This window comes from Leptonotus elevatus, chromosome 9 (assembly GCF_054856555.1).
Source record: "Leptonotus elevatus isolate MCC_2025b chromosome 9, RoL_Lele_1.0, whole genome shotgun sequence".
Lineage (NCBI taxonomy): Eukaryota > Metazoa > Chordata > Actinopteri > Syngnathiformes > Syngnathidae > Leptonotus > Leptonotus elevatus.
This window is the reverse complement of record NC_141247.1, coordinates 1558260-1585759: the sequence shown is the minus strand read 5'-3', so window position 1 is coordinate 1585759 and position 27500 is coordinate 1558260. Positions and strand designations below refer to the sequence as shown.

General features: G+C 40.3%; 2 protein-coding genes across 4 annotated transcripts in view; one reads left to right on the top strand and one right to left on the bottom strand.

The window, feature by feature from the left end:
• Window positions 1–25477, top strand: part of hars (histidyl-tRNA synthetase) — a 37828-nt gene extending 12351 nt beyond the window's left edge. For all 3 annotated transcript variants that reach the window (XM_086084461.1, XM_086084462.1, XM_086084460.1), the window contains 6 exons: window positions 1543–1636; window positions 3369–3496; window positions 6103–6375; window positions 9137–9253; window positions 23027–23173; window positions 24984–25477. In XM_086084461.1, coding sequence (XP_085940587.1) covers window positions 1543–1636; window positions 3369–3496; window positions 6103–6375; window positions 9137–9253; window positions 23027–23173; window positions 24984–25043 — 819 coding nt within the window. In that variant the 3' untranslated portion in view covers window positions 25044–25477. The remainder of the gene's footprint in view (window positions 1–1542; window positions 1637–3368; window positions 3497–6102; window positions 6376–9136; window positions 9254–23026; window positions 23174–24983) is intronic.
• A 658-nt stretch (window positions 25478–26135) lies between these two features.
• The window catches only part of LOC147167833 (tectonic-1-like), a 96097-nt gene continuing 94732 nt past the window's right edge, over window positions 26136–27500 (bottom strand). Inside the window, exon 13 of the mRNA XM_086085050.1 lies at window positions 26136–26270. Coding sequence (XP_085941176.1) covers window positions 26253–26270 — 18 coding nt within the window. The 3' untranslated portion in view covers window positions 26136–26252. The remainder of the gene's footprint in view (window positions 26271–27500) is intronic.

Here is a 27500-nt window from a genome sequence, read left to right as displayed (position 1 = left end):
AGTGATCAACATTTTTGCATATGTAATGTTCCAACATGTTACAGACCAAACTAGCAACTATCAGTCTTTTATGCTGTTTGAACATGCATCTGCCTAATAAAATTACTACACTCATAAATAGGGATTAGCGAGTTCCTACACCAGGTGTCAGTGCCGATACCAGTCCTATTTTAAAGATGCATTAAGGAACTTTTTTTTCCAAAAATAACTTCACAATAAGCTTTTTATTTGACCATTTATGACTGAAATGCCTTCTAATTAGTAGATTAACACCTTAGCTGTTCACAATGGGTACTTCTGGCCAATAGTTTTCAGACTGGATTAGGGTTAGAATTTCCTGCGCCCTGTCTGCGGATGTGACGTAATGTGAAGAGCGGTATGTGCAGTTTCATTTCTCGTCAGCAGGTGGCAGTAGGGATTCGTTCAGTGGCTTTAAGGTTCTTTAAGGCTTTTGTTTTGGGCATTTATTTCACTAGGATTTTCATTCAATATTTTTCAATACATACATTCAAATGTAATCATTACTTAAGTTCACTTTTATTTTCCTACTTTCAACCACATTGTTAATGTTTGAATTGTACATAATAAATACTAGTTTATTTTAGGAATAAATCCTCTACCCCATTTTTAAGAACACTTAGCTCCACTGTGTTATTGTATTATAATGCTGGTCCAAATGGTGGTACGGTGATGTTTTTTTTGTTTTGTTTTTTGATCTGTATATAAGAGGTTACCCCTATATTTTCCTCATGCAATTTTATTATAATACATACAATACCAATAATGTTTTGTCCTGGTTACTGCATTATTGCATTCAACTGCAGTTGCAACTGTAGTACTATGAAGACGACAACCAATGACAATTAGGTTACGCAAATCAGTGCTATGTTTATATAGGGAAATATGTGCACTAGACGGCACATGAAAATAAAAGGAAATTGGTTCCAAAATAGTTCACGACCACGTACGTGTTCTACCTTCGTGCTCTTCCCTACGCGATCCATTATCTTTTTTATTTTTTATTTTTTTAAACACACTTAATGTATTCCTCATTGTGTCAAAGCCAGGGGACATTGCCAAACTACTAAAATTTGACAAGAGTTCGCATCCTGCACCAGCTAAATAATTCGTCTGCCGTGTCATCCCTCTGTAAATCAGTCATTTAAGTGAAGGATGCTACATTTAATAGTCTGTGAGTTCGTTTTCAGCTTAGAGGTTAATATAAATTGTTGAAGCACACACACACACACACACACACACACACACACACACACACACACACACACACACACACACACACACCCACACCCTCACCCACACACACACAGTACACAATCAGATTTTGATTATGTGCACATTTATTTTCTAATCTATTTGGGAACTTAAAAAGACAAACTACTGTGATGTTTAATAGGAACAAGAAAGAACGTAAAATAAAAAAAACACAAAGATTTAAAAAAATCAGCTAAAGAGAAACGATCTTAAAGTAACTTTTTATTCTGCTCTTTTTTGCTCTGCTGTCTACCATCCACCCTCAACCAGATGCCATGGGAGGGCGTGAAGAGAGAGATGGTGAATGAGAAAGGCTTGCCAGAGGAGGCTGCTGACCAGATTGGGAAATATGTCAGTATGCAGGGTAAGACTGCAATCATATGAGACTACACATCATAAAACTTGTCGGTTACATGTTTTAGTTGCTGGAAAATACAGTGCCCAATACAAGTTTGCTGAGGAAGGAAGCAGTTTTATTTATTTGAGTTATTACTACATGGAAGTGACCCTTCAAAATAGAACATACGCTAGCATATGTTTTTAAAAAGGCAACAGAGCAAAACTGAGTTTGGTTCTACTTTTGTTGAAGTATTTAACAAACAGTGAGTTTAGTTGTACTTGAAGTATTTAACAATGTACTCACGTTACTTTTGATCAGTCCTCATCCACAAATCCCAAAGTCCTCATCTTCTGTATCTGAAATGTACAGCTGGGCAAGTTCTCCATCAAACACACCAGGCCAGAAAATTACACAGTGCAGTGCATACTTAAAAGCAAACACACTTTGTTTAGCCTGTTTCCTAAATGTAGCTAGCTCAAGGCTAACGCACAATGGGAAACACCATTGACTCGCTAACGTGAATTAGCGCACTACTTGTGGCACGTTTATCACTCAAAAGAACGGCTATTCATACAAAAACGCTTCACTGTTGTATATAGATGCATCTTAACATTACTCACTGGCAAATGTTCTTCCTATGCTGCAAAAAACATATTTTAATGGCATAAATTGATTGTGGCTTTTTCTTCTACTCTCTAATGTGGCTACAACTTAACAGTGTGTCAGACCACGCGGAACCACATTACCCCTAAGTGGCCAAATCGTTTACAACATGAACAGCGCTCCCAATAAAGGCTCACACAAACAAGGGCAAGACAGTATAATATAATGTAAATAAAATCAATTTTAGGACATTTTATATTGATTGCTCCGTGATCTGTTTCTTCTTCGGTTGTTGCTTTAGGTCTTTCCAGTGCACTGTTGTTGATATAGCGCCTCCATAATGGCGCAACGCTGCAACTGCAGTTAAAATACGTTGCTGCCGGACTCAAACAACAGAGCTGGGGTGCTGTGTTGAGCGATATCAGTCGATCTGGTTGGAGGCGGTCACTTCAGAATTTTGAACATAGGAATAATCCTGGTATGAAGTACTCGTGAGATTTGAGTTCCGTTATTATATTTTGGCTTGTTCCTTTAAGTGGTTGTTCTTACCACAAAACATCAGATAGTTAAATTTTTTACATTAACTGATAATTTCTTAAATTAATCTGAAGTCAATTAAAATCAGCTGAAAGTTCTCTGTTTACGCATACAGTAAGCGATTTAATGTCATCACCACCAGCTAGTAAACTGGTATCGTCAGCAAATAGAGGAAGAAGACTACTACAAGACGTTGGGAAGTCATTAATATGAATTAAGAACAGTAAGGACGCACGCGGAGTATTTGGAGTCTTTGGACGCACACCGACAACTTTTAATCTGTTTATTAAACACAACAGCACATGTTTACTGTGGCTCATGCTGACTGACATTTGAGCACATACTGTAAGAACATATTTGAGTGACACGCAAGAGTTGAGCGAGGCGTGTTTTTAGCACATTCACAGACACGCCCACAGCGTCTGAGAACTGGGAGAAGTGTCATGTTTTTAATGATTTTGGAGCCTCCCTTTATATACTTGTTGAATTTTCCTCCCTCCCATTCAGATTTAGCAGGCTTGTAAACAACAGTCTTCTCTGTGGTGTGTCAAATTCATGGGACATTTATTTTCACTTTACGTGGATTTTAAGAGGTAGCTGTTTTTGTTTTTTTTAGGTGGGATGGACTTAGCAGAGCGCCTCCTTCAGGACGAGAAAATGTCTCGAAGCAAGCAAGCTTGTGCAGGTCTATCAGACATAAAACTGCTCTTCAGCTACTTGCAACTTTTTCAGGTTACAGACAAGGTACAAAATGCCATTCACCAGGGGTGTAACGGTTCACAGAAGTCCTGATTTGGTATGTGCCTCGGTTTTGGGTCACGGTTCGGTACGAGTTTGGTATGTCAGGAAAAACAAAAAGTTCAAAAAGCTGAATTCTCATATCTTTTTTATTTATTTATTTTTAGCAGACAGTATTGTAGGTAACAGTTTGTCCAACCTAGCATAGTCGTTTAGAACTTTTATTACTACCAAAGATAACTTGGCATAAGATGCAGATGTACATAAAAGTACTCAAGCTTTATTTTCAAAAGAAAGAAAAAGCTTGTCTTTATTGTCAGAGATAGCTGGTATGGGAGGTTAATCCATCTCATTGTCATCGTCATTATAATTATTGTTAGTGTGTATTTATTTTATACATTTTATATATGCCCAGGACAGCATTGTCTAGTAAGCGGAATGACTCCCTGCAAATACAGCAGGTTTGTGTTCCATTAAAAACAAGATCAAATTTCACACAAGTACATGTTTGGAATGCATTGGACAAGATACTTTTATTACTCGTACTTTTATAATTTTCTATTTATTTATTTATCTATTTTGGGTTTTCTAATGTAAAATAGGTACCTGGGCTCAACAAATGTTGTTTTCCAAGTGATCTAATCGTTGAATAAGTCTTATATGATGCACGAGCTGCAAGCTTTGTCACTGTATTGACCATTTGCACCGACGTCACATGATCACGTGACTGCCCTATGACGGATGGCGGAAGGAAATGATTGTTGAATGGAAGTGGACTTAACCCGGAGCGACTTAGCGACTGTTATTTTACAGATTTAAAGTTATTATTGCCCATAGAGCCATGGAATCTGTTACTTCAACCGAAGGTCGCTTGTCAGTCGAAGTTGCACATTTAGTCGGGACTCAGAGCGTGATATTTACTTAAGTTGGAGATCGCTAGTTTGAAAACAGCCCTTACCTTCTGTTGCATGCTGTTTTTACCAAGTTAATCAAATCGACGACTTTGTCGGAATTCACAGCGCACGACCTATATCATTATGTAGTCAAGCCGTCTCTCCTTACACCGGGGCTGATTTAAAAGCTTGTCGCTGGCTGGGTCTCTGGGACGAGATGCTACGATCACACCGGGGGACAATATACCTTGTAATGCATAGGTAAAACTTGTTTATCATGCTAACTGACTTATTTTTACACAGTCTGTTCTATATTGAAACGCTGTGATGATGTTATGTTACTATGTTTACTAGCATGGAATAAATGACTATTGTAGTGAAAAACTCCAAGCACAAAGATGAAATCCCCCATTATTAAACAGTCAAATGCACTTAATAGTTTTGAAGAAAGTACATTTTAAAACTAATCTGTGTGTTCGTGTGGATAACTGGCTCGTTAATGTGATTTGAAACACGCAATTCGACACCTCTGTTACAATTTTTGTTAGAGTGTACGTTTACTAGTAAAATGTATGAACATTTATCGACTAATTACAACATTTATCTACTAACCTCGCAAAAAAAAAAATCGCTGCAAGTCCGTGAATACTTTGTGGGCTGCTAGTCCTTTCTGTTGATTGCTGCTATCAATCGACGTTCGTTCGTCTTCATTAGTAGGTATGCATTTGGTTTACTCATTTGTCTGTCTGTACATCCGACCGCAAAGCAAGATATGACCATTTTATAAGGTAATCGATTAGATAATGGACTTTACGCTGTATGAGATTCAATAGTTACAATACAGGCAAGTGGCTCATTTGCCATCCAGTGTCCCCGAGGGGGCGTTCCCATGAGGGCTGTGATGTCACGTGCAAAAGGACAATAGTAAGTGGAATGGCTCCCTGCAAATTCAGCAGGTTTGTGTTCCATTAAAAAAAAGATCAAATTTCACACAAGTACATGTTTGGACTGCATTGGACAAGAGATACTTTTTATTATTCGTACTTTTATAATTTTTAATACTTTTATTTATTTTGGGTTTTCTAATGTAAAATAGGTACCTGGGCTCAACAAATTTTGTTTTCCAAGTGATCTAATCGTTAAATAAGTCTTATATGATGCACGAGCGGTAAGCTGTGGCTGCACGGGAGATCTTGAGAGACTACGTACGCTGATCTAGCTCTGAACTGGTATCTCATGCCGGTCGCCAATCTCTTTAAGCTCCTGGCATACTGACAGAGATGGGAAGTAACAAAGTACAAATACTTCGTTACTTTACTTGAATATTTTTTTCAGAATGTTGTACTTTCCTGAATATTTATTTTTTTAGACTACTTTTTACTTTTATCCGTTACATTCTAACTTGAGTATCTGTACTTTTGATACATTTTCAAAACAAAGTTGTTACTATTGTTTTTAAATGCATGAAAATTAATAAAATACTTGACCTGGAAGAAAAAGCAACATTCGATGTCTCCTGGCTCCGCCAATAATATGAAGCATTACACATGGCCTCCAACATCCCAGCTTGTGATTGGCTCGAACCGAAACTGTTTGGGACGAATATAAAAAAACGTTACACCCCTACCATTCACTATGGCTTGTATACACCCATTTGGGTATTTCATTATTATTATTTTTTTTGTTGCTGCTCTAATGTTGATGTCTTGTCATCTCCAGGTGGTGTTTGACCTCAGTCTAGCCCGAGGACTAGACTATTATACAGGAGTTATATATGAAGCAGTGCTGTCTCAGGCAGGTGTGGAGTCCTTCTCCACTGAAGTTCAAAATGGTTCCCCTGCTGATGAGTATGTTAGTGTGGGCAGTGTTGCTGGAGGTGGTCGCTATGATGGGTTGGTTGGCATGTTTGACCCCAATGGTAAGAAAGTACCATGTGTGGGTGTCAGCATCGGCATTGAGAGAATCTTCTCCTTCATGGAACAAAAAGCTGAGGTATGTACAGGGTAGGTTTCTGAGCTGTAATTTTGTGGCTTGCATTTTTTTTGCCCACATGCAATTTTAGTTAAAAGTATAGGCCTGTCACGATAATTACGAGATTGACGTATTGTCCGATGAGAAAAAATGGACGTGATAGTTTTGTTCAGACTCAATAAATGGTAATTTGCATGTGCGTTTGTTTACATACGTCAACTTGTTCACTGCAGTGGGAGTCGGCAGTCAAAAGCGCGTGCGCACACCCTCACACACCCCCACACGATCCGGTATGGTGCTTCAGTTCCAAAAATATGACGGCAACTGTCAAAACCCCATGTTAAATAACTTGCCAGGCTGCCACACACGCATCTCTAAGATGAAAACAATCTACTAACGCCAAATTTCCATACACAAGTGTTAAGAAGTCTAATGAAGTGTTTCTGAATTGTTCTAGTGTGCTTGTGTAGCGTAATCCATTTCCACTGATATTTATAATTTATTAATCCACGGAGTTCTGTCCATCAGCTCCTCAGTGTATCATAAAAACATAAAAAGCAAACAAAAAAACGTATAAATACTTTTTGGGTTTGAATGAGTTAATCATTTTTGCTCTAACTTCATCACTATGTAACGAATACTGCCAGTCACCCTAAAAAAAATTTTTGTTCTCCCTTTCCTCAAACATTCCACTCTTGGAAATATGTGCGCGGTGAAACCTGGGGGTTTGAGGTGAAGAGATAAGCTTACCCCCTCCTGTTTCACACTCGCCAGACAAGGCCAAAATGTGACTTCTTCCCTTTTAATCATCCGTCGCCCAGTTCTCCAGGATGTTAATGTTTACTTTTCACCCGCCAGAACCACACATTTATGGTACTTAAGTGTCTTATCGGGGGCTCCATCCTCTCCCCTGTTGAGTTGGGGGATTAACACGGTAGATAAACCATACCAGTTGTTAATGTGAACCCAGATGGGCACATTCCAGCGTTCTTGAAAGTTACATGTGACCACAGCGCCTTCAAGTGGGGACGGTCGAAACTGCCCTCACTTGGAACTCCTATGACCCACAAAGCAATCTTACACATTTCACCCCAAAAAAAAGAATTCATCACATCACATACAAGTGAATGTACGCACAACTGAATGTTTTACACCATGTATGTTTTGTTTGTGTTTGGAAAAGAATGTCATCTGTATGTCAGTCTCAAGAGAGTTATTAGTTACTCCGCAAATAACGAAATTACCTCGTGCCGCAGGATTAATCGATATGTGTAACGATAACACGTTTTGCCTGGAAGAACTTGGCTTGCCAGCCTGACCAAATTGTAATTGTTAGTTATTAATTCTTTAAATAATTTGGAATTTAAGAAGTCTTGGAGTTGAGTCGAGTTAAAATTGGAGGGCGGTTCTCCTCTCCTTTCCTAGTCCACGCCCTCCTTTAAAAGCGGGCGCGGACTATTGTTCTCTCTCTCGTCTTCTGCCGCTGTTCCTGTCATCTTCTTTTTTTTTTTTTTCGTCTGTCTGGCCAGAAAAGACAAAAGAACTCCCACGTGGCAATTTTTCTTTTTGTCCAAGAGACTACCAAGTGTCTCGGACGATCGTGCTTGTAGGCAGTGTATAGCAGCCGGCACGCGTCCGCACGGGCAGACAGACACATTATTTTGTTTGTTTTTTTGTTTAATTGTTCATATTTTCTTTTTTTGGGTGGTCGGCCCACGTCGGCAACACAGCCGCCGACGAACTTTTCCGTGACCCCGTTGGGACCCAGTAATCACAGTTGAACGGACACGCTCAAGTCCAGTGCGTTACTCCGCACCTGCTCTCCAAGTCCCACCGCAGCAAGAGCTGATTCAACGGCTGATCTGCCTTGGGACGCAGACGCGCAGCGAATTTCGGCTTCAGGTGATTGGCCAGCTGAGACGCGGATCTCCCCCACGCGCCGAGAGGACAACTCCGGTTGGGGCCGAACGCACCTGAGCCGAGCTGTGTCGCGCGCGTCCGACTGCGGATTTTTTCCCCATAATTTTTATTTTTTGGGCTGGAGCAGTTTTTTTCTTTCCTCTTTCTCTTTCTTCAACCGATCGTCTCTCTCTGCTCGACCACCTCAATCCAGTAAGTTGCACATCTCATGACCAATTTGACATATCGCTGGTGCAACTTCCATTTCAAACATCTCACAGATTTGGCAAGTCAAAACTTTCCTTTCTACCTCGTTAAATTGTTCCTTTCTGATTTCTATTAGTTTACTTCTATTTTTATTTTCTCCACCGTATGATAGTTAGGTAGACAGTATTGTGATTCTGTGTGTGTGTGACCGTAGTGAATACATGTTTTTGTTTTTTTAAATCTAGTTCAGTCTCAATCTTGCTTGTGTCCGAGTGGATTAGTAATTATTTTAGTAATACAAAGAACCACAAACTTTGAATGTGGCGACTTCAGATTATGAATAAATAAACGAGAATTTGGATTTTATTTGTTGTGTTTCTCCAAACTGAAAGTAAACTGAACGTGGTGCCCCTATAAGTGGTTGGGGGAAATTACGACTTCCTCAAGCGCTGATCAAATTACTAATTCGTCCAAAAGACAACATCAATTATCGCTACAACTGTATCAACGGCATTTAAAAAAACAACGATGATATTGTTTAATTGTGATAGTTTCTGGGAAATCGTGTCGTCCGAATTTTTTTTTTCCGCGACAGGCCTAGTTAAACGTATTATTCCTGTTGGCTTCAACTCATGCTGCAGGTTATTGTCAGATTAATAGAAATTGTTTTCTTTAGGCTTTAGCATTGAAGATCCGTACAACCGAGGTGCAGGTGATGGTGGCGTCTGCGCAGAAGAACTTGATGGAGGAGAGGCTCAAACTTGTCACTGAACTTTGGAACTCTGGCATCAAGGTTAGGCTTTTCTGCTTTATTTCATCTGCAAGGGTTGTCATCTTGAGGTGTTGATATGTCTTTAAACTACTATGAAATTAATATTTTTCCATAAGGAAAAAAACAATTAGAACTACTACGCAGGTCTTGTCACAAAACAGACTATTCAGTAACTGAAAAAAATCACACTTCGGTATTGTTTTAAGGTCACAATTCAATTGACATTCATACAGAGGAGAACAAATGGAAATGTTTTGTGTAAACAGGAGCAGATTTAAAGCTCAAAATAACTTTCTTGGAAGAGAAGTTTTGCTCATTAATTACTTCATCTGAGGAGCAATTCTCTAATTTTGAGGAGTTTAGTAATCCCAGGGACATATAAAAGCAAGTTTTTTATTAACAACAATACAACAATATAACGGGGGAGTTGAATGTAGGAATGCAGCTTTTGAATATTTTAGTATTCAAGGATCCCACTGAAAATTACCTGTCTAATGAATATTCAGATGAACTATATTTTTGCTTGGTTAGAAAGCATTTACGAATCCAAAAGAGAAGACATGCACATATGTATACGTTGTATATTTAGGTAATTTACAACAACAAAAAAGTTTCAATGTTTTTTTTTTCGTATTATTTTTTCCTTCCGTTTTTCATGGAAAATGTTGAATTATTTTGATGGCCAAAAGTGTCTTCTTTACGCATGATGACCAGTGTAACAATTTTACATTTGACAATCTTTCCAAGCCATTTGAAAGCTATTTAGTAGTAGAAGTAATCAGTAGTGTGTGTGCGTGCCATGCATGTGCATATCGTCGCTGTCTTGTGAAAAACACATATGTCCTTTTTTATTTTTACGTTTTTGGGATGTCTGCGTTCAGTTTTATCCCAAAGAAATCTTAAAAATGTAAAACATGACAAAAATGGACAGAAGTGTTTTTTCGCAGTTTCATCCAAAAGAGATCAAATACTGCCATCTCCTGGCCATAGTTATTATTTTTTTAAAGTTTCCCTGCTTAAAGTAACACTAAGGAACTTTCCGTTAACTCTTTGACTGCCAGACGTTTTCAGAAAAGGGATGCCGTCAGTGCCAGCCGATTTAAGCATTTTGACTGATCTTTCAAGGTCCACAGAAAAATTTCTGTTTGGACGATGGAAACACACATACTACCAAATGAAAGATTGAACTTTCATCTTTCATCAGAAAAAAACAGTTTGTTTCTACCTTATTCCGTTCTTTAGTAATCAACAATAGAAAATGGTTAGTTTCACCCGATTTCGCTTGGTTTGGACCAAAATACGGAGAAATCAAGCTTTTAGTGAAACGATATTATTTCATGCACTCTAGTGAATTTTACACTTCTTTTTGTCCATGAATGATGCCACAAACACCTAAATAGTGCTTTACTTCTATAAAATACTACCACCAAGAATGAAAAAGTGTTTTTTGATAGCAAAATACGTTTATTTACATTCAACAGTGTAACAATTTGACAACAATTTGGCAAACTATTTACGAATGTGTGCAACTGTGGTGCTATTTACAATTATGTGGATGTTTCAACGACAGTTTTTCTTTTTGTGAAACACTCCCCTGCGTGCAAGGAGACGCAACATGATTTGCACAACAGTTTCACTGCGATTGCCTCTTCACGTGCAGAAGCTACACTTTCTTGCCGGCCGTTTTTTCCGGGGAATAGCAAGTATATACTGCAGTGTGTGTTGCCATAAAGTCTAATATCAGGATATTTGTTACGGTTACGTTACGGTGGTGTTACGTCTGGCTTCCTCATGTCCTTTAGTTGCTATACCGGGTGGTAAGAGATGTTCTGATCCATCTTATCCACTCCATTCATGGTGGCATCGTAGTCCAGAACCAGTGTCTTCTCCGTGATCAGACTGTACCCGCTCCTCCGATGAATATGCATTGGACTCGGGGTACTCTTCATTGTCCGACCGAAAGTCCGCATGTGCAGCTCCGGCGTTAGCAGCGCTAGCCGGTGATGCTTTATGACGTGATAATAAAGGCCGCGTCCAACTGTGGCGTCAAACTGTGGCGTCAACCTCGGGATTCACCATCATCATCGGGATTCACCATCATCATCATCATCAATGTGCTTTGGTCGATAATTTTCGACAACTCTCCTTCGCCCGATCGAATACCCGGTCGGTTGTGCTGCGCGTTTTCCGGCGTTAGCCGCGCTAGCCGTGCTAGCCGGTGAGGCTTACTACGTGATCATAACAGTCGCGTCAAGGCTTCCAACTTTGGCGTCAAGCTCGGAGTCATCATCGTCGACATCAATGCGCTTTTTAGTATTGATCGATGCTTTCCGTCTTTGAAAAAAATGCTCAAGCGTGAGCTGCTTGCAACCGGTTGCTTCATCAGCCATTGTGTCATGATCAGCCATTGTCTCCTCAACACTCTAGCTCCGCCTCACGTCTTCTACTGACGCCCACGGTGGGCGGCCCATTAAACCTTGTGCAAAGAGTCATCGCTGCCATCTAGGGGCCAAAACGAGTCATTTTACTAACTTGATCTGCTTGATAGGCTTTTCTCCACCCGTTTCCAAAAAAAAAACATAGTGAACGTCTTTTAACTCTTTGACTGCCAGACGTTTTCAGAAAAGGGATGCCGTCAGTGCCAGCCGATTTAAGCATTTTGACTGATCTTTCAAGGTCCACAGAAAATGTTCTGTTTGGACTATGGAAACACACGTACTACCAAATGAAAGATTGGACTTTCATCTTTCATCAGAAAAAAAAGTTTGTTTCTACCTTATTCCGTTCTTTAGTAATCAACAATAGAAAATGGTTAGTTTGACCCAATTTCGCCTGTTTTGGACCAAAATACGGAGAAATCAAGCTTTTAGTGAAACGATATTATTTCATGCATTCTAGTGAATTTTACACTTCTTTTTGTCCATGAATGATGCCACAAACACCTAAATAGTGCTTTACTTCTATAAAACACTACCACCAAGAATGAAAAAGTGTTTTTTGATAGCAAAATACGTTTATTTACATTCAACAGTGTAACAATTTGACAACAATTTGGCAAACTATTTACAAATGTGTGCAACTGTGGTGCTATTTACAAATATGTGGATGTTTCAACGACAGTTTTTCTTTTTGTAACACTCTCCTGCGTGCAAGAAGACGCAACAGCATTTGCACAACAGATTGCCTCTTCGCGTGCTCCACTTTCTTGCAGGCCGTTTTTTCCGGGGAATAGCAAGTATATACTGCAGTGTGTGTTGCCATCAAGTCTAATATCAGGATCATGCTACGGTTTCGTTACGTCTCGCTTCCTCGTGTCCTTCAGTTGCTACACCGGGTTGTAAGAGATGTTTTGATCCATTTTATCCACTCCATTCATGGTGGCATCGTAGTCCAGAAACAGTGTCTTCTCCGTGATCAGACTGTACCCGCTCCTCCGATGAATATGCATTGGACTCGGGGTACTCTTCATTGTCCGACAAAATGTCCGCATGTGAAAGCTCCGGCGTTAGCAGCGGTAGCCGCGCTAGCCGGTGAGGCTTACTACGTGATCATAACAGTCGCGTCAAGGCTTCCAACTGTGGCGTCAACCTCAGGATTCACCATCATCATCAATCTGCATTGGTCGATGCCAACTCTCCATCGCCCGATCGAATGTCCGATTGTGTAGAAGTACCCGGTCGGCAATTGTGCGCGTTTTCCGGCCTTAGCAGCGCTAGCCGCGCTTAGCCGGTGAGGCTTACTACGTGATCATAACAGTCGCGTCAAGGCTTCCAACTTTGGCGTCAAGCTCGGAGTCATCATCATCATCATCATCAATCTGCATTGGTCGATGCCAACTCTCCATCGCCCGATCGAATGTCCGATTGTGTAGAAGTACCCGGTCGGCTATTGTGCGCGTTTTCCGGCCTTAGCAGCGCTAGCCGCGCTTAGCCGGTGAGGCTTACTACGTGATCATAACAGTCGCGTCAAGGCTTCCAACTTTGGCGTCAAGCTCGGAGTCATCATCATCGTCAACATCAATGCGCTTTTTAGTATTGATTGATGCTTTCCGTCTTTGAAAAAAATGCTCAAGCGTTAGCTGCTTGCAACCGGTTGCTTGGTCAAGCCATTGTGGCTTGATCAGCCATTGTCTCCTCAACACTCTAGCTCCGCCTCACGTCTTCTACTGACGCCCACGGTGGGCGGCCCATCCAACCTTGTGCAAAGAGAGTCATCGCTGCCCTCTAGGGGCCAAAACGAGTCTTTTACTAATCAGATCTGCCTGATACTTTCAGCACAGCTGCCCAAGGCTTTCCTGCACCCGTTTTCAAAAAAAAAGAAGAAAAAACATAGGGGACGTCTTTTAACGTTATCCGGGTAACTTCCATTTTTCTTGTTGGTCCCCTCAAACAAAACTTGTAGTATTTTGTGTGGCAGTGTTCCGACCATGCTCCTCAAAGTTGCTTACTGCCAGTAAAAATTATGCCGATCCCCTCAGGCCATGGCAAAGTTACCATTTTTTACCATTGTTACCAGTTTTAAGTCCTTTAAGTTTGGTATCCAGGAGAGGAACGCAGAAAGACAGATGGTGGTTGACATTGCAAAAAGAATGGAAATGGCGTGAATCTTTTCTTCCAGAAGAGGCAGGAACATAGGGAGACCTACAAAAGTGGAGGTAGGAGTACACAGATAGACTACATCTTGTGTAGACGGTGTAATCTGAAGGAGATCAGCGACTGCAAAGTAGTGGTAGGTGAGAGTGTAGCCAGACAGCATACGATGGTAGTGTGTAGAATGACTGGTGGTGAGGAAGACAAAGACGGCAAAGGCAGAGCAGAGGACGAAATGGTGGAAGCTGAAAGAGGAAGTGTGTTGTATGACTTTCAGGAAGGGGGTGAGACAGGCTCCGGATGGTCAGGAGGTGCTTCCAAATGACTGGACAACTCCAGCAAATGTGATCAGGGAGACAGGTTGGACAGTCCTTGGAAGGAAAGGAGATAAGGTGACTTGGTGGTGGAATGAGGAGGTGCAGAAGTGGATCCAGAGAAAGAGGTTAGCTAAGAAGAAGTGGGACACTGAGAGGACTGAAGAAAGTAGACAGGAGTACAGGGAAATGCAGCGTAAGGTGAAAGTAGAAGTGGCAAAGGCCAAACAAGAGGCTTACAATGACTTGTATACTAGGTTGGACAGTTAAGGAGGGAGAGACTGATTTATACAGGTTGGTAGGGCTGGGCGATTTTGCCTAAAAATCACCATATTTCTTCTCTTGGAATCAATGTGCAAAACTTCTACCTTGAATCAAATACTTCTGGAAATGAAAATCTATGTGTTGATAAAGAGGTAAAGTAAAACTTTTTTGTCAAGTTTGTTTTAAAAGCTAAACAGTGCTACTTGTGTCCCTTTATATGACACTAATAAACATCACATTTTGACATTAATGTAGTAACCGAGGTCTGAGCTTGTCATCCCCTCGAACTGTCTGCTGATTTTACAAGTACAAGTACTATTATGTAAATTGAGGTGGCTGTTTTGCCATGACTGGCAAATTTCCTTTTTAGCGTGATTTGATTGGCCAGTCCATGGAGTAAGAAAGTTTTGACCTGCCGTATATCGTCTATTTTACCGTGATTAGTCCGTTTCACCAAGTTCACCCCCTTCTATAGATCTTCTTTCACTTTTCAATTTGTTTTGTCACTTAAAATAGGCTGTTATCAGCATTATCAGCCCACTATCCTACATTTCATAAGAATTTTATGTCGCATACGATGCAGAGGCTGATAAGCGTCACTGGCACGGCGAGTGAAAGTAAGCTTGTCTTTCATAACGGTAAGTGCTTGCAAGGCGAGTATGTCTTGAAGAGATAGGGTACATGTTGCAACTTCGCAGCGACACAAACGTGCACATTTGTGCTATTCACATAAGCTTTAAATGTCTATAAGCAATCAGGATAAAATATCCAATTTACAGCAGGCTAAAGATTTCCTCGCTCCGGCGATTGACCAATATTGGAGCCGTTCAGAGCAAAAATATCGCTAGAATTTGAGTTGCCAGTCACGGCAAAATAACCACTGCCTAAACAAATGGCGTTTGACAACTTGAGCAATATACTTGCGGCTATGTAGCAGTAGCACATACCTGGGTGCTCCCGTTTTCAACAAATGGTGAAATCGAGTCTTCCTCACTGTATACATGGGTGCCATATCATTAGCGAGGTGCAACGTGTCCGCTTTGGTGATCGCTCTTATTGTGCCTCTTTCTTATCATACGTGCTTCCTTGTGTAAATGACTCCTCCACAGTAACATAGTAAACTGTTTGTTTTTTTAGCGGGAGTTTGTTTGCTGTTGTTGAGTTAATTTTATAGCCAGAATAATGCCTTAAACTGTTCCAAAATACCTAAAATAGTAGGAAGGGACGTATCCGGATTTGTTATATAAAGGAGATCGCGTATAAAGACAATTTGTTGGAAAGGCCAAATCAAGAGATCCCTTCAAATTTATTTTCACCACGGAGCCACAATGCTAAGGGCTCTACGGCAAGAGCGAACAATAACAGTGAGAGGGGGCATCCCTGACGGGTGCCGCGAGAGAAAGGAAATGAGTCAGACTTCTCGCCGTTAATACTGATACTAGCTACAGAGGATGTGTAAAGAAGCTTAATCCACAATATAAAGTTTGGATCAAAACCAACCCCCCCCCCAAAAAAAAGGTAGTCCCACTCCACGATCAAAAGCCTTCTCTGCGTCTAACGAAAGGACAATTTCGGCAGGCTTAGAGTCTGAAGAAGAGCAAATGATGTTCAATAGACGCCTGGTATTGTTAAAAGATTGTCGACCTGAAATGAAACCGGTCTGGTCCGGGTTAATTAGCGTGGGAATTACCTTCTGGAGTCGAATAGCGAGTACTTTAGACAGAATTTGAAAGTCAACATTTAGGAGGGAAATTGGTCTATAAGTACTACAGAGTAGGGGATCTTTTTCCTTCTTAACTCTTTGACTGCCAAGCATTTTCAGAAAAGAGGATGTGTGGGTGCCAGCTGATTTAAGCATTTTGACTGATCTTTCAAGGTCCACAGAAAATGTTGTGTTTGGACTATGGAAACACAGATACTACCAAATGAAAGATTGAACTCTCATCTTTCATCAGAAAGCCTTATTCCGTTCTTCAGTAATCAACAATAGAAAATAGGTTAGTTTCAACTAAATGCTCTGTTTTGGACCAAAATACGGAGAAATCAAGCTTTTTGTGAAACGATATTATTTCATGCACTCTAGTGAATTTGACACCTTTTTTTTTCCATGAATGATGCCACAAACATCTAAACAGTGCTTTACTTCTGTGAAACACTACCACCAACAATGAAAAAGTGTTTTTTGATAGCAAAATAAGTTTATTTACATTCAACAGTGTAACAATTTGACAAAACAATTTGGCAAACTATTTACAAATGTGTGGATGTTTCAACTACACAGTTTTTCTTTTTGTGAGGTATATTGTGTAAAACTCCCCTGCGTGCAAGGGGACGCAGCAGGATTTGCACCACAGATTAGTTTCACTGCGATTGCCCCTTCGCGTGCACTTTCTTGTCGGCCTTTTTTCCCGGGGAGTAGCAGGTATATACTGCAGTGTGTGTTTGGCCATGTTGTCATCAAGTCTACTCTCAGGATCATGATACGGTGACCTGGTGTTACGTCTGGCTTCCTCATGTCCTTCAGTTCCTATACCGGGTGGTAAGAGATGTTCTGATCCATCTTATCCACTCCATTAATGGTGGCACCGTAGTCCAGAACCAGTGTCTTCTCCGTGATCAGACTGTACCCACTCCTCCGATGAATATGCATTGGACTCGGGGTACTCTTCATCGTCCGATTGAACGTCCGCCTGTGCAGAAGTGCTCGTTTTCCGCCGTTAGCATCGCTAGCCGGTGAGGCTTTACGACGCGATCGAAGCCGCCGCGTCAACGCTTCCAACTTCGGCGTCAACGCTTCCAACTTCGCCGTCAACCTCGGAGTCACCATCATCATCATCATCAATGTGCTCTTTAGCATTCGTCGATGCTTTTCGTCTTTGAAAAAAATGCTCAAGCGTGAGCTGCTTGCAACCGGTCGCCAATTTCGCTTCCTCAGTCATTCTCCCCTCAACACTCTAGCTCCGCCTCACGTCTTCTACTGACGCCTACCCGATCTTGTCCAAAGAGAGTCATCGCTGCCATCTAGTGCCCAAAAATAGTCATTATACTAACTCGACCTGCTTGATACTTTCGTACGTCGTCTTTGGCGGCACTCATTTGGATTTTACTAAACGTTATTAAACATTTTTGGCGGTCAAAGAGTTAAGCAACAGGGTTATTGACGCTTCGGAAAACGTAGAAGGTAATTGACCGTTATGAAACGCATCGTTAAACACCCTTACCAGAATGGGAGCCAGTATGTTAGAATAGGTTTTAAAAAATTCTGTGGAGTAACAATCTGGGCCAGGAGCTTTAGAACTTTGTAGGGAACTTATGGCTTCCCGAACCTCGGCGACTGTTATTGCGACTCCCAGATTACAAAAAGTATCTAGATTCACTTTGCAGGTATGTTAAGCAGTCCATTGGATTGGGCACTGGCCATTCGCAGCGGAAAATCTTGGAAGAATAAATTGTGGAGTAATAATCAAAGAAAGTATCACAAATATCCTGGGTCTGTCAAAATCTGCACAGTTGAAGATGATATTCTAGGAATAAGCCTAGAGGCGCTCACCGCTCGGGCCTGGTACGCCAATAATTTGCCTGGTTTGTCAACATGTTCAAAAAATGTTTGCTTTGTTTGCAAAAGTTTAACCTCAACTTTGCTAGTCAATAACAAATCATATTGAGACTGTAATTGCAACCTATTTTTGTATAAGACGGGTAATGGGCCAGTAGCATATTTAACATCTAAAATATGAATTTCTTCTGCAAGATTTTCTAATTTAGCAAGCTCTGTCTTTTTATAATGAGAAACAAATTAGATAACTCGCCCACGAATGTAAGCCTTAAAAGAGTCCCACAGTATATTGCTACTAATATTGGGCCTGTCATTCATTTAAAAAAATAAGTTAATTTTCTCAGTGAGAAAATCCTTAAATTTAGCTTAGAAAGCAACTGGGAATTAAATTTCCAAAATTTACGGGCCGGTCTGCAAAGGGAAAAATTAACATCAATCGATGTTGGGGCATGATCAGAGATCACTATAGAATGATATTTGCAAGGAGTAATGCTGTGTAACAACTTATCATCCATAAGGAAAAAATCGATTCGAGATAAACTATGATGCACGTGAGAAAAGAACAAAAATGTCTTATCGGAGGGGACCTGTGTTCTCCAAGGGTCAGACAATCCCAGTTGGTCTGCATGGAATTTCAAGGTAATGGCTGATTTAGACAGATTTGTGGGTCTGGTAGATGATCAATCGAGCACAGTATCCTGTACTAAATTAAAGTCGCCCCCAATAATGATCAGGTGGTCTGCAAGATTAGTTAAAGAGGAGAAAAATGTTGTTATAAATTTATCGTCATCCCATGTGGGGGCATACACCAAGGCCAGAACCACAGAGATATTCATCAGTTAGCCCGAAACTATGACAAAGCATCCATTGGGATCACTTATAGAGATAGAAGGATCAAAGGAAATACCCCTGCATATGACAATGGCAGCACCCCTGACCCACTCAGTGAACTCTGAGTGAAATAAGTGGCTCATCCAAGCTCGTTTCATGCGGAAAATTTCAGAAGCGCAGAGGTGGGTTTCCTGTAAAAAACAGATCTCCCCCAAGGTGTTGTGGGTGTGACAATACCTTGTTAGACTTGACAATATTGTTCATTCCCTTGACATTCCATGAGACAAAGCGTAGGCTCCTACCTCCCATCAAAGTGGGTTTCCAATTGGGCTAGATGGCTGAGCTGCAAACAAACATGGGGAAGAAGAAAAAAAAGAAAAGGAAAATCACACTCAAACACACACACACATTCATAGCGATATAAACCAATCCCTTAGGAAAAAACAACTTCTGTATCATATAAGATACAAAACTTCCGAACATTCCATTCTGAAAAAACAAAAAAAAGCACCAATTGAATCAACTTGAGATCACAGCGCAGTGATTGTTAGGCCTCATGCGTAGGGTGAAGTCACACGTACTGTAACCAGTTTACTACTAAAATAATAATACTAAAAACTGAATGCCGTAGCTTTTAAGGTGTTAATGTCTTAACCAAATAAGAAATATAGTGAAATATTCAACAGTGTATAAACAAAAGCATAATACAATTGCTAAATTAGGCAGAAGTAATGAAGAGAAGAGAGAGAGAAAAAACAACACTTTTTTTTTTTTAAAGGAAACAGACGTATATGGAAAAAATAAGTGAAAGGCGTCCATTTTTGGCGACAGTCCTTGAGAGGTTAAGCAAAATTTGAAAAGGGGAGATCTCCTTCGCATTAGAACACAAAAATAAAATAAAAAAATAAAATAAAGTTGACCACATTCCATAGGTGAAAAAAGAAGAGGAAAATGCGAAAAATAAACAGATACGTGAACAATATCAACATGGAGCAATAATCCAAACAATTTCTTATTGTTCCTTTTCTTCCTTCAATGAAAAAATATCTTTAGATAAAAAAGTAGTTATTTTTGGTGATGTCAAATTTAAGGAAAAGAGCCTTTTCCCCATTACAAATAATAACAAGAACAATGAAGAAATAAGTAAGTTAAGTTCACGTCCCATGAATGTAAAAAAGGAAAATGCAAAAATTTGAAAAGAAGAACAAAGAAGCCACAGTCCCCAAGTGGTCCTCAAGGGAAACAAACAATACAAACATATGAAAATAAAATGACACATTAATAGTCCACATTATAAATTTGTAACAAAGTTGTGCACAGTCCCACGAGCAATAAAGGATAGGGATGGAAGTGTACGTTGAAGATTTGATGAATGAGGAAAGAGAAAGAAGGAAAAATAGAAGAGGTGACTATTGTGGACCAGGAAGTAGCAAAGATTAGTAAGGATGAAGTGAGAAGGACATTGAAGAGGATGAAGAGTGGAAAGGCACTTGGTCCTGATGGTATGCCTGTGGCGGTATTGAAGTGTCTAGGAGAGGTAGCAGTAGAATTTCTGACTGGGTTGTTCAACAGGATCTTAGATAGTGAGAAAATGCCTGAGGAATGGAGGAGAAGTGTGATGTACCCATTTTTAAGAACAAGGGAGACATGCAGAGTTGTGGCAACTACAGAGGAATAAATCTGATGAGGCACACAATGAAGCTATGGGAAAGAGTAGTTGATGCTAGACTGAGGGCAGAGGTGAACATTTGTGAGCAGCAGTATGGTTTCATGCCAAAAAAAAGAGTACCACTAATGCAGTATTTGCTTTGATGATGTTTATAGAGAAGTACAGAGAAGGTCAGAAGGAGCTGCATTGTGTCTTTGTAGATCTAGAGAAAGCTTATGACAGGGTGCCCAGAGTAGAACTGTGGTTTTGTATGAGGAAGTCTGGAGTGGCAGAGAAGTATGTTCAAGTGCTGCAGGACATGTATGAGGACTGTAAGAATAGTGGTGAGGTGTGCTGTAGGTATGATGGAGTAGTTCAAAGTGGAAGTGGGACTACATCAGGGATCAGCTCTGAGCCCCTTCTCGTTCGCTATGGTAATGGTCAGGATGACAGACGAGGTTAGACAGGAATCTCCATAGACTATGATGTTTGCTGATGACATTGTGATCTGTAGTGAGAGCAGGAAACAGGTGGAGGAGAAGCTAGAGGCGTGGAGATCTGCCCTGGAAAAGAGGGAAATGAAACTTAGCCGTAGCAAGACGTAGTATCTGTGTGTGAATGAGAGGGACCCAAGTGTAAGAGTGAAGTTACAGGAAGAAGAGACCAAGAAGGTGGAGGAGTTTAAGTATTTAGGTTTAACAGTCCAGAGCAATGGAGAGTGTGGGAAAGAAATAAAGAAGCGTGTGCAGGCAGGCTAGAGCAGGTGGAGAAAAGTGTCAGGTGTGATGTGTGATAGAAGAGTTTTAGTGTTTCAGTGAAGAGTGTTTGGTCTGGAGACAGTGCCACTGAGGAAAAGACAGGAGGCAGAGCTGGAGGTGGCAGAGATGAAGGTGCTGAGGTTCTCTTTGGGAGTGACCAGGATGGATAGAATCAAGAATGAGCACATCAGAGGGACAGCACGTTAGAGGCTTTGGAGATAATCAGAGAGGCCAGACTGAGATGGTTTGGACATTTCAAGAGGAGAGATAGTGAGTATATTAGCAGAAGGATGCTGAGTTTCCAAAGAGGAGGTTTATGGATATAGTTAAAGAGGACATAAAGGTAGTTCGTGTGAGAGCCGAGGATGCAGAGGACAGGGTTAGATGGAGGCAACTGATTCGCTGTGGCCACCCCTGAAAGGAAAGAAGAAGTGTCAGCAGAAGAGTTATGAAAATATTTTATTAACTCATTGAATGCCAGCCATTTGCAGCGCTGCCATCCCCTCTGTGCCACCCATTTTACAGGATTTTAACCCATTTTGGACGGCCTACAGCATATTGTGTTCTATGGATATATAAACATGGGACCTACCGAAAGAAAGCTTAAACCCTCATCTTTCATCAGAAAAAAAGTTTGTCTCTAGCACTTGTCATTCGTGAGTAATCAGCAGTAGAAGAGAGGCAAGTTTAACCGAAAATCCTGTTTTGACAAAAATAAGAGAAATCAAGGGTTTTGTGAAAATATGCATTTCAAGTAAAAATTCAACTTTGACAGCAATCCTTTTGTGTTTTTATTACAGGTCAAACATATAAACAGCATTTTTTTCTTCAAAATAACATAAAACAATTCATAAGAAAAGGATATTGATGCCCAAAAAAATCTTATCATTATTAAGTACAGGGTTCCCGCGTGGTCTAAAAACGTTTTTAAAAGTCTAAAATTCAAAAACGTACATTTTAGGCCTTAAATGTCTTAAAAAACACTCATATTTTCATCCTGGGTCTAAAATTTAATTTACCCAAGTCTTAAATTCTTACGTCTGCTCCGTCCATTCTGATAACTGTCTGTAGACATTTTTTTTTGCCTGTTGCGTTGTTTCTACTGTCTGCGTACTGAAAAAATTCCACACACCAAAAGCAAAAGGGCCATTTGAGAGGATGCGTTTGTATTGTACTCCTAAAGAAACAACATGCGATCGGGAGAGTCACCCTCCCCCACTCTGTGCTCTCGTCATTCACCAAACGCATTCAAGAGTTTTGATCGTCGCTTTAGGAACTCTACGGAGACTTACCTTGCTTTCTTTATAGGCGTTTCATATTGCTCAGCAGACAGCCAGCCGCCATTCTACATCACTACGCACTGAATGCTTTGCGACGTAAATAACAATGGCCACATACGTCCAAATAAAGTTTCTACAAAATGTATTAAACTGGAAATTATTTTTGAAAAATGAATCTCATAGTTGTTAGCACCAACCAAATAAGTAATATAAAGCAAACTTGTCATTTCAGTCGGGGTTCCTTTAAAAAAAAAAAAAAAGAAGAAAAAGTTATTGTGCGAAAACCAAAGGGGGTTGGTTAGCTTCCCAATAAAATCACACGGGGGTAGCATGTGGGAAGCGCGAGACAGTTATACTTTTGTGTACACAGTTAGTCTACACATCTGTCACATATGTTGCATGTAGGAACTTGTAACATTTGGTATGCCTCTTAAGTTCCATACAGAAAAATCTTAACATGAACACGTCCTCTTACTCTAATAATCAGTACTTTACTCAATTCAATATGCTGAAGTATTAATAAAAGATGTTTACATTTCTGTGCACATCTGAAGGCAGAGGTGATGTACAAGAGGAACCCCAAATTGCTCAGTCAGCTACAGTACTGCGAGGAATCGGGGATCCCCTTTGTGGCCATCCTTGGTGAACAGGAGCTGAAAGATGGTGTTGTCAAACTCCGTGTTGTGGCCACCAGAGAAGAGGTACAGTGTGCGGGGCATTCTGAAATCAAGATATTTCTGAACTTTTTGCACTATAAATGTGACCTTCAACCAGTACATTGCAATTGGGAAAAAAACATATTTCAGAGGCGGGCAGTAAAGTAATGATAATGTAATTAATAAGAGGCCTTTTAAATGATAGTGGGTGTATGTAGACTCCCATTTAACATGAGTTTGAATTTGATCAATTATAGTGAACAAATATTTTATCTTATCTTAGTGTTTACTATAACTCTCTAAGATTCAGTTTTTCCCAATTAAGTTGTGCAGGTTGTTGGTCACATTAATAGTTGATGATAATGATTTATCCTGTTCTCATTTTCATATTTAAAAAAATGGCATTTGAACAAGGTTGTGTCCATTATTCACTGCAGTTTCACATACACTTGATTAAATGGGACACTCAATCAGAGGCTACATATTGTATTTTGATTTAATATACTAAGCCTCTCTTGTGAACGCACCCTTAAGACATGGCCTAGCCATTCATGTGCTAACATCCTCAGTACTAGAGTATGCATTTCAATTTTAATAAAATACAATCATTCAGAATAGTATATACTTAATCGGGTAATTACAACTACATGTAACTAGTGATTTAATGTCCTAGTTTTTCTGACGACTTGCAAACAATAGTTTTTAATATGACTACTATTAGAGTCGTAAAATTAAAGACAAGAATGTGAATGTGACGCAGCGCCTGTGACTGTCCGCACGTCTCTTCTGCGGAGACGAGCGTCGTCTAAACTGTTTTCACTCAGCCCACACAAATTCCCCCTGTAATTCGACACTTTCACAAACTGCTCACCTGCCACCTGGACTCATTCCTTTTTCCCTTTGTTGGTACTGAGGGTGCACACTCGACACCGACGCATGACACGCACTGCAATAAACAATAAACACTGGACCAAACCGAAGCACTTCCTGATTCCCACTAAAAAATAGCGCTTTTGGCCGCGCTTGAAGTGACTATGGACTATACCACAAAAGTAGTTTGGTTTATTATTTAATGAGTTCCATTTTTAAGAGAATAAGTTACAGATTGTGAATTGAGGATTTGTGTTATGGTTAATATATGTTGCAGATATTATTTATTTACATGCTTTAGTTATTTTTGGTTACTTTTTGGTATTATACCCCATGATTTGCTAAATGGTTTGCCCGCAGGGAGGGGCTGGGGGTATTTAAAGGGATCCAAAATCATTTGTAGGGGAGTGCTCAGCCAAGTGGGATGAGTGACTGGCTACCACAGTAAGTTGCAGAAAAGACCAAAGGGACTTGTAAATTTTGTTGGGCTTGTTTTTGTACTGGACTTGCACTGTAAATATTTTTTCACATTTTTGATGCTGTGTTGGTGTAAATAAAAACACCTCACTGAAGTATTTTGACTGCGCCATCATTTTTTCCCCTTTCTGAAATGAACCCGTGACAGAAAGGTATTATTTAAACAACACTAGATATTTATCTGTTTATATGTGCATTGATATGCAACTGCACTACACAAAACACGTTTCTAATGTTTTAGTTTACTTGTCTACATGAGATGGTAACATTTTAGAAACAGATCTCACTATCTTGCATTGTAGTTGTACACTACTGGAAACTATTGGCTTTGGGGTTGCATTTTCAAACATCTGATTAGCTTGTGTAGGTGTTGCACACTAAGTTACTGTATTACAAAGAATTTGAGGACTCTGTGGGATACAATGTGGTTGTCTATGACCATGCATTTCTGCCTTTTAATGTACCAAAGGTGTTTACTTTCTAAACCCCATGAACGTGTTTTCAACAGGTTGATATTTCAAGACCCAGTCTTGTTGATGAGATCAGGAGGAGGACCTCTGAAGCCTAGTCAAGCCACACATGCATCTCCTTGTCGGTTCATGCAGGCATGTCAGTAACTCGTGGCAAGTCCTGTGTCGAGCTTCAACAAATTAATAAATATCTTGTGAAAATGTACTTTCAATCTAATTTCTTGAGACTGCTTATTGTATTGTGACTCTATTCATAAAGGTTGCAGTAACCAAATAATGTTGCCGTTTCCATTTTGCTCAAATGCTTTACTTTCACTGTTGACATGACCCTGAGAAAAACATTGCTTACCTTTGTCAAACTATAAGCTGGGGAAAATGTTGGGGATCTAGTTTGTGTGTGTCAGACAACAGAAAAATAAACAGAAAATTGGTACATTGATGCAGTGAATTTCAGGACTGACGATGGGAAAGTAATGTGTACTTGTCCCTCAGTTCTTGACAAAAAGTGTCAGAATAAAACGATTTTGCCTGATCCTACTTGGTCAAATTTTCTTGTTGCCAAGCCAGCAGTGACGTTACACAACACCCCAGCCCGTGTAAAGGAGGGCAACATCTGATTGGCTGCAGACGGGCTCCCGTTTAGAAAAAATGCAAGTGTGTTTCTCGGCCGCACAAAATGATTCTCAGAAAGATACACACACACCCCCCCACACACACACACACGTGAGTACGGATTTCAAATTAAAAGCACGTTATAAATGCACGTAAGACAATTCATACACACATTTAATGTGTTTCGTGTCAGATGTGTTCATAAATCCCAAAATGTGTGTATGTGTGCATCGAGAATGTGTGTGTTTCATGTCAGATGTGTAATGAATCCCATAATGTGTGTGTTTCGTGTGAGATGTGTGTGTGCATCGAAAATACGTGTTGTTTTTTGTGTCAAATGTGTTTATAAAGCTCACAATGTGTGTGTGTTCACCAAAATTTCCTCTGGCTTCTCCCTGCCCGGGCATAGTTCACCATTTTTCACAACATTTTCTCACTGTCTGCCATTGCATGCCATTGGTTCGTTACCGCCCACAGAGACGCCTCAAACTGGACACTTGTTGGCACCTTTATTGGACTCCTGTACGTCACGCAATGGATGTCTTTTTTGGCGAGTGGTTAATCAGATAATTCTCTTGGGCTGCGTTGGCCCACCAAGGTCTTTACCAGAGGGACACGTCAGGACCGCTGCGGTCCTCCACCAGTTTTCAGAGAAATAGTCACGTGACGTCCGGATCTCTATGGTCAGGAATGAGTCACCAGTGGCAAAGTATCTGCAATACATAAAACACATAGTTGCATGGGAATTGCTGTGGTAGTGTACAGTAGACAGCCATAATAATTTATAAAACATTATTATTCATCACAATTAGATAAATATATCAACCTTAAATACATAAAAGTTCATGTAGTATTACTATTTAAATAAGGCTTTATAGAAGCTTGTAAAGTAAAACAATCATAATTACATTCCTGTGACTTTCTGTTGTATTGTACTAGTTACCGGTAGTACATTTAAGTGTGTATTTAACTGTTGATAGAGCAGATAACCTCATCAATCCTAACTCCATTCATTCCATCATTTTTATTAATTCATTTACAACTTTCCAGTATGGTGTATGTACTTACACATCATTTTGATACATTTAGCTTGTGCTATTATCATAAATCTGACCGGTGTGACTCCTATATATAGTATTCCTAGATATAGTATTTGTGCGATACCAAACAAAGCTGCAAATCACCAGAGACAAATGGACAGTCGCTCCGCAGCTGAAATGGAACGCCTGTAGTTATTGTTCATGCGAGATATCCTGGCACCAATACGAGCCAACAGGTCGTCAATCTGGGCACTGGTCATTCTGAAATACCGCTGGTCGTGGCAGTCATCCAGACGCAATTCTTGGAGACATTAATGGGATTCACCAAGCTGGGTGCGCCTCTGGATTGGTGTTGTGAATCCAAAGATGGCGGCGTTTGCCATTCCGACGTTTGGACTTCCACACAAAGTACAGAGCAACAATGGTAATCATATCGTTAAGGTGGGCCTAATATGGGCCCTAGCTAAAACCTACATTGGTTTAAAGGTTGGCCTTATATGGGCCCTAGCTAAAACCCACATGGGTTTGGAATGGGCAGGTGAATGGGCCCCATCTGGGGTGGTCAGCTGGGTCCCAGTTAAAAGTTGACTCCCTAAAAATTACTGCCATGACAGATTTGAACCAGGGTCCATAGTCATAGACACCTTAACCACTGAGCAATATAGCCATAAGCTGACACTGATGTTATAAATACATTTAATGTGACATTGGCCTATTGCTGATCTAAGATCCAAATTTTAACAGTCGGGGAAGTCTCTTCTGTAAGTGAAAATTACTTCCAATGCCCAAATTCCTTTTGTTCGAATGTCAGTGTTTCCTGAGACAAGCAAGGAAAAGGAAAATGGTGCCAGCTCGTCTCTAAAACTGAGAAGTGCTGGTGTGAAGGTGGAACTTAATTACATC